Source organism: Drosophila guanche, unplaced genomic scaffold (assembly GCF_900245975.1).
Source record: "Drosophila guanche unplaced genomic scaffold, DGUA_6, whole genome shotgun sequence".
Taxonomy (NCBI): Eukaryota; Metazoa; Arthropoda; class Insecta; order Diptera; family Drosophilidae; genus Drosophila; species Drosophila guanche.
Window position 1 is genome coordinate 4,871,116 of NW_022995744.1, and position 14,458 is coordinate 4,885,573.

A 14,458-nucleotide genomic window follows, 5' to 3' on the forward strand; every position below is an offset into this window, starting at 1 on the left:
GGCATATGTTGGCCGCAAACCGGCTTTGAGCACGCGTCGAGACGCTTGTCCTGGCTCAATAATTGAGCGCCAAGCCACGACGACTACGACGACGACGACAGGTTCCAGGATTCTGGGATGGCAGCAGGTGCTTGGCTGGGTACAGGCAAAAAGGGGAATTGGAATCGGAATCAGCGCCAGGCTGCAGCTCCTCTGCCTGCTTACAATGAAAGGACATAAACATAAATGAGCCGATGTAATGTTGAGCCGCTGTTCCTTCCTTCGGTCGGTCCTTCTTGAGCCCCATCTCGCTCTATCTGTGTGTTACAGGTGCCTTTTCCGTTCATCAGATGCATCCATCCCCTCCGCATTTTAATTGTGAGCCTGAGCCCGAGCCCGAGCCCGAGCCCGGTTCACCTGCACCACAGCCGAGCTGCGATCGAGCCGAACTCAGGAACCAAACCAAACTGACCTAAGACATCGTTTTTGCTCTTGCTGCACGCGGCCCGGGCTCTTCACCTTTTTTTTTTTAGCCGCAACTATTATTTTTATTAATAGCCAAAGTCAAAAGTCACCTGCCCGGCCACAGAGACAGACCAGAACAGACCAGACCAAAAGGTGACTCTGACTAAGGCTAAGGCTAGGGGTAGCCGGAAAACGGAACCTAACCGAATCGGGAAGGGTAGGGAAGGTAGGGAAAGGTAAGGACGTGCACATGCCCATGTTGCCCATGTTGCGGGTTAGGCCTCTTCAAGCACCACTTCTAAGATCAATTTCCTCTTCACCTTTCATTTTTCCCCTAAGAGTTTTCCCTCGATTCTTATTGTTGTTTGCTTTGGGGTTGCAGCTTTCATTTCATTTCATTTCGTTTCGTTTATTCTTTTTTTTTTTGTATTTTTTTGGTGCTCTTTTGTTTTTCATGGGGGCTTGGCCCGACTCTTGGGCTGGCTGTTGAATAAATTCCAAACGGCATGACAAATTATGTGGGCTCAGGTGTTACGCGGTAAAAGGGGTTAACAAACCTAGAGCTAGAGCTGCAGATAGAGCTGGATCCGTAGCCGAAGAGTGACTCCAGCATATGGCATCGATGGTTTATGCATTTATCTCTACATCTTATCGTTTCTCGAAAGTGTCCACGAAAGTTGGTGGGTATGTGAGGATATTTGATTGTTTTTACTTTCCTTATTCCATACTCAAATATGTTTTATATAGAAAGAACTGCCAGCTCTGCAGCAAGGAAACTTTCTCTTTCTGCCTATTTCTGCTCCCTGTAATCCTGTAATCTATGACTTGTTCCCACCATCTGCAATACACATCGAAGTTCTGTGACCAACTCTGTGAACTTAACCTTGATAATCTTCACTCTCTTGTCTTCACCTGCCTGGCAAAACTTTCATCTATTTCACGACCCAAAGGACACGGGGCTGGGGCTCATGTTGTGTCTACATTCTTTGGCTCTTTGGACTTACTTTGTCGGCACTTGCCGAAAAAGTCCTTGAACTGCATTTTTGCGTGGCAGCAATTGAACTGCATATTTCTCTCTCTTTCTGCTTCACTGTCGTTGCTGCTCTTTTTGGTTTTTTTGTGGTTCAATATTTTGTCAATTTCGATCAATTTGTGGCGTGCCAAAGCCCCCGGATCCAGTTCTTGGGGGGAGAATCGCTTGAGTGAAATCCTTCGACGACTTTTTCGCTTGTTCGTTCGCTGATTTCTGATTGCGGCCAACGATGAATGGCGATAATGAGGGGAGTCGGTGATTTGTAAACTGCCAAACTTCATTTCGGGCGTTTTAAAGTGCCGCAAAATGCATTTGGACATTTCGATTACCGAAAATTGCGACCAGCAATCCTCAATGACCATTGCCACTGCCTCTGTCCCCTGTGCCCCTGCCGATCTGCTCTCACTCCTTTTCTCACTTTATTTCGGCTGCAATTAGTTCGAACTTCGAACACTTATTGGCGTTTTCCCAAAGGAGCGCAGGGGCGGTGGTGCAGGGGCAAGTAACTGCTGTAACGCGGCGGCTTACAAAGGGCATTCCCAGGATGCCACATGGACCACAGATCAAAGATCACCGCGTCACCCGATCAACGAAAACAGGAGCAGCAGCAGCGAGGCAACTTATTCCCCATCAATTGAGTACGTGCAGGAATTTATCTATAAAATCAGGTTTTCGGCAAAGAGCACCCCAAAAAATACCAAATATTTGGAAGGCTTTGGACAATTTGTAATAAAATGTGGGGGCACTTCAAAGGAGGAGTCTGTGTCCTTGATGCTAAGGAATGTCTCTCAGTTGGGCCTGGGGCTAATGAAATATTTAGCCCATATTTATGAAGATATTCATATGAATATTCATCACTCTTTTTTCCCAAAATTAATTCAAATTTCTTTTCCTTTAGCTTTCAACTTTATTTTCCAAAAAATCATAGGCTTATAAATAATAATTATGGTTACATAAATCATTGGATAAATTATAAAATTAGAATAAACTAAAAGAGATTCACAATAATTCGTATAAATAATTGATTTGGGGTAACTTAAATAAATGAGGACGCAAAAATTTGGACAAGTTTTGGACAAGTTGAAGGATTTTCAAGCTCTTTCTCTTGTTGGTCGTTCGGTTGGTCGGTTGTTCTTTGGTACGTTTAGCTGCCAATTTGGGGTTAAATAAACGTTAATCGAATAAATTAAGTTTGATTACTTATGCTAAGGTGTAACGTATATAAGTTTATATAAGAATAAGTCTTGTTGGGATTACTATTTACAGAGGGAGGACTTAGGGCTAGAATTGAGCAAACTTCTTAGCTAACAAATGGGAAGGACACCCTTAACAAAAAGATCTCTCAGCTGGTTCAACTGTGCGAAAGGCCAAGAGAACACAAACTTTGGCTTCCTAGCAGCAGCGACTGCCACCTCCACCTCCACCTCCTCCTCCTCAGCTAATACTGGGATCCGATCCACGGGGGTGCTCGGCTGTGTGTTCGGGTGTTCCAAGGTGGTGGACTGCGAGTAGCTGCTGTCAACAGCTGCTGCTGCTGACCTCCATTTTGAGCAGCGCGGGTGGCTTCAGGTCATCGAGGGGTGGCGCCTCCTCGTGGCGGCTCTCCCGGTGCCGCCTCAGGTCCACCTTCCGCTGGAAGGACTGATCGCAGAGGCCACAGCCGAAAGGCTTGTAGCCCGTGTGCTTGCGCATGTGTGTGATCAGGTTCGAGCTCTGACTGAAGGCCTTCAGGCACACGGTGCACTTGTGCGGCTTCTCGCCTGCAAACGGAGGGAAATCAATAAACCATTAGCCAAATGAAAAGTGTACAAAGTTGATTATAAATTGCGGGGTCTGTTTGTTGCGCAGCTTTACAGCAATTAGACAAATTGAAGAGCGATAAAAATCATTTCCACTCGCTGATTTTAGGACGGGGCTTTGACACTTGTCGGGGTATATTCTGATTTATAAATGGAGTTTGGAACTTACCCGTGTGTATGTATGTGTGCTTCTTCATGTCGGACTTTTGGTGGAAACGCTTGCCGCAGTACTGGCAGGGATATGGCCGCGTATCGCTATGGATGAGCAGATGTGTCGAGAGGGTGGACGAACGCTTGAACGACTTGCCACACTGTTTGCACTGCAAAGAGACAAGGGAATGTGTTTAATTTTCAAACAGAACCAGTCACGATCAAGTCCCGAAAATGCCCCATATTTGTACAGCCTGTAGCCCCAAGAAAAGGTAAATCTGAAAGAGGAATATCCAACCCACACATTCTATATAACTCTTATATAAATACTCTCCGCTTTGTGTGGTGTGTTTGTGCTGCGTGCCAAATTCTCGACAGTCACATGAATTAAACTAGATTTGTGAGTGCACAAATATTTGTCCAACAGGTGACGACGACAAACGGAGGGAAAACCCAAAGCCAAACTTTGCCCCCGCCTACATTGTTGCCCGATAGATTCTCGGGCTTATTTTTGCATTTCACTGCGTGGAAAAAAACAGCTAATCAAACAGTGGGGAACAGAGGGAAGGGATTCAGCTCAATGCTAAATCTCAAGTGAGACACTCTCTGTGGGTGCAAGTGAGTGGCTACGATCCGATATTTGTAGGCCAAACACAGCAGGTATCGACTTGGGGATTGGATGATCGAGCTGAGCTGAGCTGAGCTGAGCTGTGCTCCCTCCCTGTAACATCTTCGCTTGTCAGATTAAATGTTTAAACAGTTTGCGGTGTTGCTGCAACATGGCTGTAAACATTGACACACTCTCACAGAACAACAACACCACAGCTCTGCCCCCTGATACGTGGGTGACATTTATTAAACAAAAATAAAAATAACAAAATACAAAATGTGGGGAAAAAAGTGAAACATTTTTTACCCAAAAACCCAACACGCTCTACGCATATTGTAAATTGACACAAGTGTCGGTCGCTCTTTCTCTTTCTCTTTCTACTCCTACCTTTAATTTCTTTCACTCTTTGTGTATTTTTCTGTGTCTTTTCCTTTTGGGATTTTCTATTTGCGGATTGCATTCGAGTGGACCATATAGCCATATCCACTGCCAATACGTATCTCCCCATATAGGCTAGACCCAATTAGTTGCTCTATTGTTAAGCTCGGCTCGAGTCGACTCCACTCTGAGCCACAATGTCAATTTGCTTAGCTTCGACAACGAAACGGAAGTTGGCGAAGCACAACAAAAAATACTCTCTGCTGGGTGTGGGGCAGCTGAGGAGAAACCCCAAAGTCTGACTCAGCCTCAGGGTGGGCCTCCTACAGGGTAACAGATGTAAGGAATTACAGACACACAACAAAAAATATAAGACTCAATTTGAATATAAAAAAAAGACTCCTTCTGCATCTGCGCCTGCGACACTCACTCTCTTTTTCTCTGTGGCAACTGTCTTTGGCCATATGGCCTGGAAACCTTTTCTTTCGGCTCGGCCTATCACATTTCACTCACTGACCCTCTCCATGGATGTGTGAAAAAAGCGAAGAGGGACATCGACATCGAGAACGAACTCGCGGCGGGTGTTGATGGATATAAACGCAATATGACATCGGGGGTAGGCAGAGCATGAGCCCGGCTCGAACGAAGCCTTCTCGAATTCCACATGGTCGTGTGCCCCCCCCCGGGCACTGGCACTTGCAGGGTTAATGCGTTGGAAAAAAGGGGAACAATCCAATATCGAAATGACAATTATGATTGTAATTTGTACATAAATCCTCCGAAGGAGTCTACCCACCCCACCTCACCCCACCCCATCCTAATCAAAATTATTTGATTAACTAATTGCGTGATTTCGATGGGACTTAATTGAATTTCCATAGAGCTCTCTCTTCTGTCCCTTCGCTGTTATTACAGTATTTGCTGTGCCACTTTTCCAAATTGAAACAATGGTGGGAGGAGCTAGGAGGTGGGGTGGATGTTGGTCTAGCACTATCGATATCTCCGAGGACAATTAAAACCGTTCGAGGACAAAATATGAAACAATTAACACGAGGGAATTGCCAAAGACACGCAATGCAAACCCGAGGGGTCTTATGCAATGGAAGGACTCCTCCAAAAAGGACTCCCCCAAAACTGGACACGTGATAAACGCATTAGAGACGGGCAGACAGTGGGACAGTCCTTGGACTGCTCACAGATTTTTGTGCACTGATCGATCGAGGCTGCTGGATGAATCTCTGAAACATTTCCGTTGCCCGATTCGATATCCTGTTTGACTGGGCTTACCTGGAAATTCCTGCCGCTGCGCTTCTCCTCGCACTCGCCTTGGTACGACGACGAGGAGGAGGATCGACGCGCAACATCTGTGGCGGTCGAGTCAGGATGTTGCTGCTGCTGCTGCTGCTGCTGCTGCTGGTGATGATGTTGCAACTGTTGCTGCTGCTGCTGCTGCTGCTGGGGTTGGGGCTGCTGCTGCTGCTGCTGCTGTTGTTGTTGGTGTTGATTACGCATATAACCGAATTCGGCGGCTGCCACCAGGCCCATAAGCGCCGCTGCCGAACGGTTATCCTGCTGCTCGCTGCCTGCTTCATCCTTGATGTGTTGCTGCTGCTGTTGGGACTTGAGGTGCTGCGTGAGCAGCTCCAAATTGTTGCCCGTGAGGCCGGCCATGAAGGCGCTGCGATGGGCGTACAGCTGCTGCTGTGCCACCTCGAAGTCCATGTCCTGGACAGCCGTGGCCTGGGGTGCGGACAGCGAGGAGATCGGCGACTGCAGGGAGGACACTGAGGCTGCCGATCGTCGCTCGTACTTGAACTTCCGCACAATGGGATCCACCTGCGGCTCATCCTCCTCGTTGTATTCGCTCTGCTGCTCCCTCCTCGCCGATCTCTCGCACATGGAGGCTGGCGACCAAATAATGTTTCCCTGCGATCTCTGTCTCTGCTGCTGCGGTGTTCCCGTGGTCTTGAGATTCACCGCCCTCAGGGGTGGCGGTGTGACATTCAGGGCAGCAATGGGATGCACGGCCTCCGCATCGCTGAGGCTCCCTCCGCTGGTGCTGCTCCTGCTGCTGTTGCTGCTGCTGTTGTGATGATGATGATGATGATGGTGATGGCGGTGGTGATAGTGCTCCTGCTCCGAGTGCTCTGACTGCTCCGACTTGCTGCGCTCCTTGGTGCTTAGGTTTAGTGGCATGTCCTCGTCTTGATCCTGCAACAACTCCTTGTTGTTGCTGTTGGTTTTATTGGTGGTGCTGTGCTGCACTTCCTGCTCCTTCTCGGGGGTCAGTGCGTAGTCCCGATCCCGCTGACCCAACACTATGGAGGCAGGCGATTTCGGTGTCATGGGCGTCAGGGGAGTGCCCAAGGCTGTGGCGGAGGACAGCAGGAACTGTGGCCACAGCAGTGCACTGGAGTACAGCAGTGGGTTATAGAGGAAAGGCAGATCTGCGGATGGGAATGATCGGAAAGGAATCGATAAAATAAAATGGGATCTACGCTGGCAGAAGCAGAGGTCTTGGGGATGGGAGAGACAGATCTGTGATCATTCCAACTCACCTCTTCCATTGAGCTTTTGGGCTGCTGCCGAGGCTATCACAGTGTTGAAGGCGGATGCCCGTTGCATCCACTGTTTGTCCAATGCTGGACCCGCGTAGCCCGCTGGACTGGGCTGCTGCGAGTGCGGCGATGGCGGCGGCGACAAATGATTCATTTTGGTTGGGGCTAAGCTTTTCGCTCTCACTGTTACTGCGAATGCTACTGCTGCTGCACTGGCGCACAATTTGTTTATAATATTTTGTGTATTTGCTTGTTTTCTGTTCACTGCACAAATCTCACTTTTCTCGAGCTGATCTTCGGATCTGTTTTCTTATTATTTTATTTGAATGTATTTTATTTTATTTTATTTTATACAGTTAATATGAGAGTTTGGTTGGTTAATTCTTTGACTCTCTGGAGACGAACACGTCCGTATCGCTCGGTGCTTCGCACCTGACTGAATCTTTGGCCGATTGCTCGGTTCTAAATTGAGCCAACGGTGAAGCGTTGTGGCCCGAAAAAAAGTAAAGGTACTACCACATAGAGCTCTGTCTCTGTCTCTGTCTCTGTGTTTCTGTGTTTCTGTGTGTGTGGCAGCAAGCCGAATCAAAACGAGCCCTCGTCTGTGTTGGTGTTCCCTCTTGGTGGTGGTGACTGGCCCTTGTCTGTGTGTGTGCGTGTGTGTGTGTGTGTTTGTGTTACCAACTCTGGTTTTTCACCTTTGGCAGCAGTTGGCGGCTGTTGCAGTTGCAGTTGCAGTTCCTGCTGCTGCTGCTGCTGCTGATGTTGTCCTGCATGTTGTAAGGGTCAAGACGCACAGTTAGGCAGCAGTGATCCCCTCTCCCTCTATCAGTATCAGTGGCTTTGATCGTGCTCTCCCTCCTGCTCCTCCTGCTGCTGCTGCTGCTTCTCTTTCTGTTTGTTGGCAGCACGCGTTTCCCCTACTAATTGGTATGCAGTTTGCTTTGGCGGGGCGTTTGCTGTCCTTTTCTTTGCTTGCCGCATTGTAACTGTTACATTTTCTGTTACTGTTCTTGCCACCAACTGTTGTTGTTGGCTCTGACACACTTGAGCGACAGAGATGCAGCGACACAAACAGACTGTGAGCGTTGAGGAAGTTATTGGAGTAGCGGGATGAGGCGGTGCCCGGGGTGGGTTGACTTACAAATATTTATGCACGTGGATGGATCTATACATCCAACAGCTGTCGCGGACATTTCCCACATGTGCAGTGCAATTGGAAATACAATTTTGATTAAACTATGATTGCAATTGCATTTTGTATCTGTGTTAGACTTAAGGTTTTCGCTTAATTTATTAACTACAGTTGGGGGGTTTTTGCAACATAATAATGCTGCAAAATGTAGTTAAAAGTTCGCTGAGCAAATGCATTTTTTTTCAAGATTTTAAAGCAGTTTTCAAACTAAGAAAGTTAACTTTAGGTTTAGGAAATGTATCATTGGAATGGTCTTCATTTCTAATGGAAAAGCACTAAACATAAATAGTATTTATAGCTTCACATTTTGTGAAAATGATTTTGTGAAACAAATTATTATTTTTTCTACAATTTTCTACAATATAAGAAATGACGTTGGAAAAACCACGTGAACTTAAATTGAGAGATGTTTGTGAGTGTTTGCTTTATTGTTAAAAACGGCAACCACATAGTTTGATTTATGTGAAAAGTTGTGGCCAAAAATGATTTTAAATTAAGATTTATTTCTTTGGTGCATTAAACATTAATCAAGTTGGGTATACAAGTTCCTAGTGTTACTCTCAATTTACTTGTCTTCAATTTTACTAATTTAACTTTATTTTCTGTTAGATTTTAAACCATTTTTATTATATCCTTTTGCCATGTCAGATCTTCATGGCAGCGCTCCCTTGTTCATGCTGAGTTGATTCGTGATTACTTTTATCCCTTATATTTATAATTATTTCCTTTCGTTATCCAACTTCAAACCAATTAAGCATTAAGCTTAAGGACTTTTAAAAGTGTATCTTTATTGGATCTTCTTTCACATTAAACCAAATCGGAGGCCTCCACCTGCTGCTTTCTCCGTGAATGCATCCCCTCTGCTGCTGCTTCTGCTGCTGCTTTTCCCTTTCCCCCTTTGGAACAGTCATCCCCTCTACAACATTTGGGTTCCTCCTACCGAGTTGGTCCTTATTCGGGCCACGCTTGGCCACCTCTCGGTGCAAGACAATTCCAGTTTATCTACGAATATCCTTGGCGCAGGGACACACCTGCCTAGAAAACGGAGAAGTGGCGGGAGCAGCACACTTCTTACACATTTAACGATCCTCTTCCTTCGAGCTGGCAGCAATTTTCTGACGTTTTGGCGCAATTTCCTTGAAAGGACATGTGCATCGGTGCGGCGACATTCCAGCAGACACGAGCCCGCCACGGGCAGGGGCTAGCGAAGCATGCCGCCGCGGCACGAGACGCGGCCCCTGGAAGCGGGTCAAAATGGGGGACAGGCAGCACCGCTCTGTGCCACAGTCATTCATTATGACCGCGATGAGGGCTGGCTCGGGCCAGGTCGCCCTCGTTGCGCTTGACAGCGTTTTGTTCAGAGGGCTGAGGGCGCGTGCCTCCCTCTCCCTCTCTCCCTCTGACTTGACTCCCTTTGTAACGGATTCACCTTATGCCAGGCAGACGCATGCGTCGCCATTCACATCTATCATCGTTTGATATGCGCAGTCGCAGCCCACAGGGTCCCACTGTGGCACCGGGATACTTGCAGTGGTACAGGTAAAACACGGACTTTCCATCCACTTCCAATATTCTGCCGCATCGGGCGACATTTTATTCCGTGCCCTGAGAGCTTCTGTTTGCTTTTCCACCGCTCTCCCAGACAAATCCAACACGCAGGCCGCTGATTGGTCGGCAGCCGCGCGAGGGGCGTGTTGGCCGTTTCGGTTTAAACCCGAAACGAGTTTGTCTCTGTGTTGGTGCCACTCGCACTGTATCGAACTCACTCTCTGGTCGCTGTGCCACACTTTGTGTGGGTTGTGTGCACCGTTGGATGTTGCTTTGGCTGCTTGAATGGGCAGGAAGGAACCCCCACTGATGAATGACTGGGGTCCGAATCACTGAATGGTGAAATGAAGCAGGAGTTCTGGGGCGTTTCCTACACTTTAAGTACACTTTGCTAAATTACATAAACAAAGATAGAGTAGATAAAACAGATTAGCCAATAAAGGGGCAATAAACATTATTTTTGGAATATTAAATTTACCAAAAATTGCCTACCTTTGGAGTTTAAAGTTTAATTTTAATGAATAGAAGATTCCTTTTTTCTCTAAATATTTGGTAGTGTCAAATATAAAAATTGAAAAGTCGAAGAAACGTTAAAAATGTTATATGACTTCAACTTTGGCTCCATAAATCAGTTAACCATATAAATATATTCAGGTTTATGCACTGTATTCACTGCTATCCACACGAATAAATACTTATGCCTTGGAAATATCTTAGAGTTCAATTTATTACATTATTTATTTTTGATATTGAAGCAGTAAAAAATGTGGAGTGAAAATTATTTAAATCAGTAAATGGTCCGTTTTTTAACTTTGAACAGGAATTTTTGCCGGCAAATTGAATTTTTCAAATGCTACAATGGATTTATTCATCCAGCACTTGCTGTCAGATTTTTTGTCTAGTGAAATGTACAAAATCACAGTAAAAAAATCAAAGAAAACTTTAGGGTTTAAGTCAGAAGCCATGGATTGGCAAATATATATTTCCTCAAAGATTCATGTTGCCTAAATGCATTCTTGTGAATAGACTTCAATCATCTAAAATATAAGCATCTATATAAGATTATAAGCCCTAATTTACAAAACTAGCCCACGTTCCACAGGTTTCCAGAGTTTTCCTTACTTGGAATACAACAGAAATCCTTTGGGTTTCTTTCTTATTCTTCGTTTTGCTTCCATTCCATCCAGTACCCTGCCCGATGTCAACTGATTTATCTGACTATCTGCCGACATCGTTGCAAAGCACCGAGAGACCATTTAAGCATCTTCCTATTTGTCTCTCAGTGGGTGCTAGCTGGGTCCGACTGGAACATTCCTGACAACAAATCAGACGGAAATCTGTAATAAATGTATTACTATGTGGCCGGGCCATGCGGATTATAATTGTCTGGGCCACAAATGGGGGCCAAAGCGATGCCAACTGTGAGGCAGCAGCCGGTGCTGGCTACTGGCTACTGGTTATGAGCACGACCAGGAGGAGCTCCGCCTGGCCTGCCAGCCTTCTGGCCTGCTGCTGTGCGGAGGTGGAGTGCCAGTGCTCCTCCCGGGCGGAGACGTCGTCGGTTCATATCGTGCAGATTGTTGGCAATTATTAAAATGATAATTGCACAAATCTGGCTATCAATTGACGACCATCGAAGACCTTAGGCCAACAAGCAGCAGCCAAAACGAGCGAAAGCCGCGCACAGGAACAACACAGCGCAAGCCGGCTCTGGCCAAAACGCATGCGCAGCTCCATCCAGCTCCAGTCAGCGGGTTCCCAACTGCAACTCCAGGCCCAGAGCTCTTTCTTGGCCTGGCTCTGGCTCTGGCTCTGGCTCTCTTATCATGCGGCGTTGGCGCGCTGTGCAGCTTTTCGCCATCGTTGACAATTTGGTATTAATTTAAGACAACAGCAGCAGCGGCTACCACAGACACAGAGAAAGACCCAGGCCCAGCCGGGGCCACCAGCCAGCCAGCCAGCCAGCCAGCCAGACAGTTGGCCACTCCACTTGGGCCGCCTGCCGCCTGCCGCAGCCAGAGCAGAGTCAAACGAAACAAAAGACGGACATTTACATGCTGCCAACGAGGCTAACAATGAAATCTGCGTAGTTTGCTTTGAGGTGGGAGTGGGAAGAGGGAGAGCAGTGAGTAGGCCAGGTCAGTATCAGAGATAGTGTGACCAGGTGCGTCTACGATTTTACTATGATTAAAAGATGCTAAAAACATTAACATAATATATTCCACGCCTTTTACCACTCTAATTGGAGAATGTTTGGGAAATCCTAATTCCACTTTTATTAAATATTGTAATGGACTATCTAAAACCACAATCCCCACAAATACCTGGTCACACTGTCGCAGGGTTCGCTCTGCTTTGTTTTGTGTTACTTTTGGCCTTTCCGCTTTGCCAAGTTGTTGGCCAAAGTTGTGTCCCTCCATTGCGTCTGCGCACAATTATAAAACAAAATTGATAAAATTATTGTGGCTGCCGCTGCCGCTGCTGCTGCTCTTTCTCTCTTCTAAGGCCCAAGGAGCCACGATGGGCGATTAGCCCAAAGCCAAAAGGTTGCAGTGTGCCCCAACTGACCAGAGACAGGGAAAGGAACCCCTTTCGCATGATGAAAATCAGCGACTCTGCAGCAGCAATGAGGCAAATCTATGGTAATATTCCCTGGGGGCTGTGGCTGTGGCTGTGACCAGTTGTTAGTCGCTGCAGGCTAGGTGGCTAAATGAAATTTATTTCAATTTCATTTGATATTAATTGCAAATGGCCTTAAGATTGAATTCCAATGGGCTGCCTTATTTGGTGACGGAGTGGAGGCCTTACAAATCGGGCCAGCGACTTCTCACTCGACCCCTGGGCTATGTTCGAGGCTTGTTAGGATTGTGCTTCAGGCTGTACCCTGCCAGCTGCCTGCTCCCTGTTAAGACTGGCGCCACGACAACAATTTTTTGCTACAAATAAGGCACCGACTTGGGGTCTCGCCCGCACAAATCTCTGACAGTTGAACGCCGTTTGTCGTTTGTCGTAATTAGCAGCCAAATGGTTAACTAACCTTTTCCGCTGCCTCTGGCTCTGGCTCTGGCTCTGCCCAGCCCTGCGCTGTCCTGCCAACTGTTTGCAACTATTTTGACCATTTTTGGTAGCACTGTGCGAAAGTTCAAGAGGAGCAGGGACAGTAGGGAATACGAGTGGTACTTTCGAAATGGCAACCAACGAAGCAACCAACCAACCAACCAACCCACACGCTGACACAATTAAGCCAAACACATGTCGTCTCTGGCGGAGATAAGCCATTTATTAACTTTTCACAAGACCTCCAAATGATGCCATAATCTCCGCTTACGGTTAGACATATGAGAGCGGGAAGCCGAGCCGAGCGAGCTATCTGCAAGCCGAAAGATGCACAAAGATAGAATGCTTGAAGAAGCTGCAGAAAGTTTTGAAGAAGATTAAATACTCTACTGGAAGGGGAAGGATTCTGCAAATGAAAATCAAACTCATAAGTTATTTCCTCTTCCTTTTGCTCTGCCTTTGAAAGTCCCTACACTTACTTCGCTCTTTGGAGTTCACTTCAGGAGCTCCACGGCAGAAACTTCAACACTTTGCCTCTCTGGTATGTTTTCCATGAGTTAGTTGTGGTACCCTCATTGGGGACATTAATTTACTGCTCCAACTGCGGCAGCTACTGTTCCGCTTGGGGGACCGGGACCTCCAACGAGCGCCGCTTGACAAGAAGCCAACCAGCCAGCCAAAGGAAACTGGCTAAAGCTGAAGCTGAAGCCCAGCCAACAATTGAACTGCAATAAAACAATTTACCCAAAATAGCGTTCGCCCCAAGAGCAATCTGCTGGTTAGCCCAGCATCAGCATCAGGCTGGGACTCGCTGGGCCTGGCTACTGGAGACTACTAGGACTTGGACTGCAACATTTATCATTGAAATGTGGCGTGCGGCTTCTACGCAGCCGTGCCGGGGACGCTTTGCGGCACCAAAACGAGCCCGAAACTCTTTTGACTTTGGCGGTTCGGTTGCTTTGCATATGCAGTGTGGTGGCTCCCCTCCTGCCACTCCGGCCCCTCCATCTCCATAGCTCCATGGGATAGGCGATAAACTAGCCCTGGCCCAGTCAGTCGCGTAAGTCAAGCAGTCGAATGCCCATAGAAAAATCAATTCGTTGAAGCTGAACAGATTTCTCTTTATCTTTCGGCATGCCAGCCGACCGACTCAGCCTTCCTGTCTTGGCCGTCTCCCTCCTGCTGGACAATTGGCCTGCCCGGTAGTCTAATTTGCATATGTTGTGGCAAAGCTGCGACAAAGGCTCTCATAATTGCTTGATTTAGCTTCCCATTCATGCTGGCAGCCAAGACGTGGACGGACGCGGCGCCAGTCGCATCTCCACATCTCCACATCTCCGACGCTCCGACTTTCCGCCTCTTCAGCTGCTCCCTAGTGTAAATTGCCATCCAAGTTTTGCTGCGTGTGGAGCTGTGCCCAGCTGTGGTTGGAGTGGCTCTTGCCACGGATCTGACTGTGGTTCTGCTCTGCTCTGTGGTTCCTCTATGCGCGGGTGTCTTCGGGATGTCTGTCCCCGTTGTGTGTCGTGTAAATTGCCAAGCAATTCATAAATGTCAACGCGTCTTGTATGAGAGATGGACACCGACGGCACGTGGAGTGGGGCGCGTAGGGTAGATTTATGTGTTTACTTGCGGAGTGTGCGGCAATAATTAGAAGAGGTTGAAGGGGGGGAACTCCACTTGAAA

At 47.2% G+C, this 14,458-nt stretch overlaps 1 protein-coding gene across 1 annotated transcript; it reads right to left on the minus strand.

The window, feature by feature from the left end:
• Window positions 1-2,901: 2,901 nt before the first annotated feature.
• On the minus strand, window positions 2,902-7,394 carry LOC117579425 (zinc finger protein sens). Its single transcript, XM_034265305.1, has 4 exons — window positions 6,973-7,394; window positions 5,702-6,861; window positions 3,446-3,596; window positions 2,902-3,237 (listed from the first exon to the last, which is right to left on the minus strand). Exons 1-4 carry the CDS (start codon window positions 7,124-7,126, stop codon window positions 2,996-2,998), a joined length of 1,707 nt encoding a protein of 568 aa, XP_034121196.1. The 5' UTR covers window positions 7,127-7,394; the 3' UTR covers window positions 2,902-2,995.
• Between the last annotated feature and the right edge of the window lie 7,064 nt (window positions 7,395-14,458).

Coding starts and splice junctions, on each gene's coding strand:
- LOC117579425 (XM_034265305.1), bottom strand. CDS start 7,126: ATGAATCATTTGTCGCCGCCGCCATCGCCGCACTCGCAGCAGCCCAGT. Junction 3,597..5,701: donor GCAGCGGCAGGAATTTCCAG/GTAAGCCCAGTC, acceptor GTCTCTTTGCAG/TGCAAACAGTGTGGCAAGTC. Junction 3,238..3,445: donor GCACACATACATACACACGG/GTAAGTTCCAAA, acceptor CTCCGTTTGCAG/GCGAGAAGCCGCACAAGTGC.